This window comes from Laccaria bicolor, genomic scaffold, assembly GCF_000143565.1.
Source record: "Laccaria bicolor S238N-H82 LACBIscaffold_14 genomic scaffold, whole genome shotgun sequence".
NCBI classification, from domain to species: domain Eukaryota; kingdom Fungi; phylum Basidiomycota; class Agaricomycetes; order Agaricales; family Hydnangiaceae; genus Laccaria; species Laccaria bicolor.
In genome coordinates this window covers 734,155-739,419 of record NW_001889885.1, presented here as the reverse complement: position 1 = coordinate 739,419, position 5,265 = coordinate 734,155, and the positions used below count along the sequence as shown (strand labels likewise).

Genomic DNA, 5,265 nt, shown 5'->3' with positions numbered 1-5,265 from the left:
TTGCGGTGCTGCGTTTAAGAGCGCGCTATGTCGCAGAATTACTGAAAGATGCAGCAAGTATCACAGACAAGCTGGTTCGGTCATGACACAGACCGCGGCAGCCAACCCCATACGCATGTTCCCGAGAATGGAAATGTTGCTATCCTCAGAGAGCTCCCCTGACAAAGGAGACGCGAGGAACCGAGGATCTCCTGGTGCAACTTCGGAAAGACGGATCTGAACCGCCTGTTCCTTTTCCTTTTATGGGCCCTCATAGTCCTTCACAAAGGCACCAGGCTCCAATCGTTTAAGACGTCGTCGTGTCGCAGCGTATCAGCAACGTCCCATCGAAGGGTAAATAAGACACTGACCTGTCAGAGGAAGGACGTGGATGGTAATAACTCCAGATCGTTTAGAGTAAACTTGCTCAATACGATTGACCTTCCAATGACCCTTCCTTGCGGAGTGTGTGGGTTTGAGACAAACTTGGCCCTCCATCGATTGATTCCGTCTTTCCGAACCATGGACGTTACCGTAGTATCCCAGCAGCGCCGTGTGTGGAAGTGTTTTATAAATCCAGCAAAAGTTGAGCAAAAGCTTCCATGCCGAGCCCGTCTGAATCGCGTAGCTTCAATCCAGGTGTCAGTGAACAGATCTCTTCGAGATAGTGATGGGCAAAACATGCAAAGTGGGTATGAAAAGAGAAATAAAGAGGTTACGTGTCCGGTGGAAAAGGATGAGAGAGATAGATGGTTGAATGAAAATACGAGTGTGCGGCCCGCCGGACCGTCGGAGTGTGAAAACACACCACCGCACGTGTTCGGAAATGTGCTCCTCAGCGTTCCGCGGGGTCTCAAGCCAAGTGTTGTGATTTCGGAGTTCGAATCACACCCAGATCACGCTTGCCCGCGCCAACACTTGTCCCGCAAATCACACTTTTTGCAGGGCGTCTCACGCCAAATCACAGTTTCTCGCGGGACAAGTCACAAAACGGAGGCGTCAAATCACAGTTTGGATCGCACTTTTTGGCGGGTGGGAGACCCGACTTGTCCTGAAATCACACCTCCCACCCAACACTTGTCCTGGACCCTGACTGTTTTCTCTCGTGCTCATACCCTTCCCCCGCTCGTACTTACCTGTCACCTTGTAAAATAGATTACACGTAGAAACCTGGTAAATTAAGTAAATGAATTGCACTTCCACTCAGCTCCACGTGCACAAGCTATTTCCAGCATCAAGGTTTGACAAGCCCACCCTCCCGGAAGACCTACAAAAAATGGATTTACTCCGTGAGTTCTGGCTCAAATCTTATGATCTTAAGCTTCACTTGACGCTGACTACTACAGGAAGCGCCTCCCGAGTTTACGAAATGGAACGCCCATCCGTTCAATTTTGGCATTCGATTTTGTGGTGAAAGGATGCCCATAAGCGGAAATTGAGCTAGAAAGGCAAGTTCTTACTCGTATTCTACACCCTTGGGCTCTACTTGACCGGAATCGCTTTAGGAATCACCTCCCAAGTATTGGGAATATGGCACCCAACCGTTCAAAGTCGGCGTGCGGTTCTGTGGGAAATAAGGTCTATTGCGAGAAATTGAGGCTTGCAGGTAAGTTCTTACTCGATTTTTACGTTCTTGAATTCTACTTGACCGAAATTGCTATAGGAACAACCTCCCGAGTTTTCGAAACATAGCGCCTAACCGTGCAAAGTCGGCGTTCCGTTTTGCGGAGAAATCACGTCTCTTACCAGAAATTGAAGCTCACAAGTAAGTTCTTACTCAAATTTTACATTCTTGGGCTCTACTTGACCGAAAATGCTTCAGGAACAACCTCCCAAGTTTGCGAAACATATCGCCCAGCCGTTCAAAGTCGGCGTTTGGTTTTGCAGAGCAATAAGGTCTCTTACCCCAGCAATTAAGGCTCACAGGTAAGTTCTTGCTCGATTTTCATGTTCTTGGGTTCTACTTGACGGAAATTGCCTCAGAGACAACCTCCCAAGTTTGCGAAACATGGCACCCAAACATTCAAAGTCGGCGTTTGATTTTGCGGAGAAATGAGGGCTATCACCAGAAATTGAGGCTTGCAGGTAAGTTTTTACTCAGATTTTATGTTCTTGGGCTCTACTTGACCGAAATTGCTTCAGGGACAACCTCCCGAGTTTGCGAAACATAGTGCCTATCTGTTTGAAGTCGGCGTTTGGTTCTGCAAGGCAGTGAGGTCTCTTACCCTAGAAATTGAAGCTCATAGGTAAGTTCTTGCTCAATTTTTACGTTCTTGGGTTTCACTTGACCGAAATTGCTTTAGGAACAACCTCCCGAGTTTTCAAAACATAGTGTCTAACCGTTCAAAGTCGGTGCTCGGTTCTGCGGAGAAATGAGATCTATTACCAGAAATTGAGCTAGCAATGTAAGTTTTTACCCGTATTTTATGTTCTTGGGCTCTACTTGACCGGAATTTCTTCAGGAACAAAGGCCCGAGTTTGCGAAACCTAGCGTCTAACCGTTCAAACTCGGCGTTTGATTCTGCGAGGGAATAAGGTCTCTTAGCAGAAATTGAGGCTAACAGGTATGTTCTTCCTCAATTTCTACGTTCTTGGGCTCTAATTGACGGAAATCACTTTAGGAACAACCTCCCAAGTTTGAGAAACATAGCGCCCAACCGTTCAAACTCAGCATTTGATTCTGCGGAGGAATGATGGCTCTTACCCCAGAAATTGAGGCTAAAGTGTAAGTTCTTCTACGTTCTTGGGCTCTACTTGGCGGAAATCACATCAGAAACAACCTCCTGAATTTACAGAACGTGGCACCCAGCCATTCGAACCAGGTGTTTGTTTCTGTGGCGAAATAAGGTATTTTGACCATTTTTCGTGGTACTGAGAATTGCTACACCAGTCATGTATATAAAGGCCCAACAGTAAAATTGATTTTAGAGTACCGTACATATCATGATGGGGATTATGTTGGGAAAGTAGCATATCTACTTGTATGCATGTCAACCCCATCACTAGGCCAATATGAACGAGAGAGGCAAGGCCGACTAGTACCTACTGAGGTCAATGGCATTCGTTCATGGTTGTAGAGACATTGGGCACTCACCACAGGTGGTCGTCTGTTGTTCGTTAGTTGTTCGTTGTCGTCGTCCCTCATTTGACTTCGTTGGTTCGCTGTCCGTCGTTGTTGTCTTCACGTTGTGGCGGTGGTGGTCCATCGTGGTCGTCTTCGCGTCGCCGTCGTCCGTCGTGGTCGCATCGTGGTGGTCCGATGTTGTGGTCATCGTGTGATTGTGGTCGCATCGTGGTTGTTGTGGTCGTGTCATGGTTGCCCTGTTTGCATCATGGTTGTCCATCGGCTTGCTGAGTATGGGAGGCAAGCTGCCATGACTTGGGGCCTCGGCTGCTATTGTTAGTCTTGATGTCGTGAGGCAGGAGGGATACAATACAGGAGGGGACTTACCAGTGGGACGATGTGGCGGGAAGGAAGAACCAGGTGGCAACCACGACCCTTTGGGAAGGTACAGCTACGACGCCGATTTTTGACGGACGGACTCCCGAAAAAGCGCTGGATCAATGCTAAAGTCGTCCGCCTGTAGAGGGGTGTCGTTGTCTGGAAAGCGGAACGAGGCACGCTCATAAGCATATGATACGACGACGAGGAGTGAATACTAACAATTATTGAATTATTTGATATTTACCATGTATGTACAATGCTAAGTCAGCGCGAAGACTTGGCCTGGTGTTTTCCAGACCCTAATCCAAGTCACAGTTTGATTGTGATCTGCCAGCGAGATCACACACCCGAATTGTGATCTCCGGCCAAGTACTTCGCTTAGGGTTCTTAGATCTCAGCCCAACAGGACATTCAAGCTGTCCCCGCGTAATTCTGCTACGTCTTCTCCTGTGACGTGTACGTGGATACGTACTTGTCCGCCTTTGGTGAAGCAGGAGTTGGAGTTTGAGGCGGGGGAGCGGTATGCTTCTGTGTCGGAATTTTTACTGGACGGTTGTGTGGCCTCTGAGTGTCTTGAGTCATCCTCTTCTTCCCCTTCTACCTTTCCCACCACTTCCCATCCAGATCCCTATCCCAACGCCCGTCCATGCAGACACCCACACCCTCATACTCACCTTCACGACCCCTGATACAATCTTCGTCGCATCAGACAAGACACCTTTTCAAAAGTTAGGGGTAAAAAAGGGGAGCAGTTGACACAATATGTACCCGCAAAAGCTCGCTTCCCACTCCGTGTTATCAGCAGCAAATGCGTTTGGACCATCGGTAGCTTTGGAGCACTGATATGAAAAATTTACTGGGTCGCCTATCCAGTGGTGTATGTCCCCCGAAGCGTTGTTCTGCACTGGATTCTGTCATGAACGGTGAGAGACGGAGAAGAACGCGAATGGGGGTGTGGTGCATTATGTTGATGTTGTATGTCCTTTTTTCTTCCTTTTGTAAATTTGAATGGAGGTTAACCTGGTTGGGTGGGCTATAGATATCAACATCTGCATCGGAGGATGGCCAAAGGTTGTGGGTCATCGACGACCCGCTCTGATCCTCCCAGGTGAGTTTCTTCCTCGTTCCAGGGAGGAGACGGGTTGCTGATACTTTCGGCTAGGCTTCATTCGCGTTGTTGAAGAAGGATCCGAATCCTAGTTTGAGGGATCTGTTGACGAATGTTAGGTGCATCCTTTTTCTTTCATTATCTACCCCCCTCTTCCTCTTCTACCTTTCTTTCTTTGTCTTCCGTCCTTTCTTGGTTTGCCCTTTCTTCATCATGCTACCTTCCTTCGCCTTCTGCCATTTCCTCGTCTTCCTTCCCCTCGCTACTCCTCCCCTTCCTTTTCACTTTTCCCCCATGAGTCCGTTACTAACCCACCTCCCTCCAGCCACGATCTCCACAGAGACCACCTCCGTCTCCACTCCATTTCTCGGGACTACAAAAAGCAAGTCAGGGAGAGAAATTCGAGTATGACGGCGAAGGGGCGCTGAGACCGGATTATGATTCCACAGGAAATAGAGATGGATGACTTTCATCATCCCCAGATCTCTAGCTCCAGGCCTTTCGTGAGTTTTTTTCTTTCTTTGAGCGGTTTCGGATGAGACTGACGATAACGTGTAGAAGGTGGGGCGGTTTTGAACGCGCGGGCTATGAGGCTCCCTGTTTCAATTTATTTTGTGGTTTTTTGACCCGTTTCCTTTCCACGCTCTACCAGACAGGCGAACAACATTATTGCAAGCGCCCTCTTTATGACAAACACACCCCTTTACGGCATGGGCGCCCCCACAGATCATCG

At 48.3% G+C, this 5,265-nt stretch overlaps 1 protein-coding gene across 1 annotated transcript; it reads left to right on the top strand.

Annotated features, from left to right (window-relative positions):
* Positions 1–660: 660 nt before the first annotated feature.
* On the top strand, positions 661–2,355 carry LACBIDRAFT_327937 (uncharacterized protein; the record flags this gene model as incomplete). The annotated part of the gene is made up of 9 exons (XM_001881929.1): positions 661–1,011; positions 1,212–1,268; positions 1,326–1,389; positions 1,424–1,585; positions 1,672–1,744; positions 1,898–1,905; positions 2,057–2,064; positions 2,122–2,225; positions 2,283–2,355. 9 exons carry the CDS (start codon positions 661–663, stop codon positions 2,353–2,355), a joined length of 900 nt encoding a protein of 299 aa, XP_001881964.1.
* Between the last annotated feature and the right edge of the window lie 2,910 nt (positions 2,356–5,265).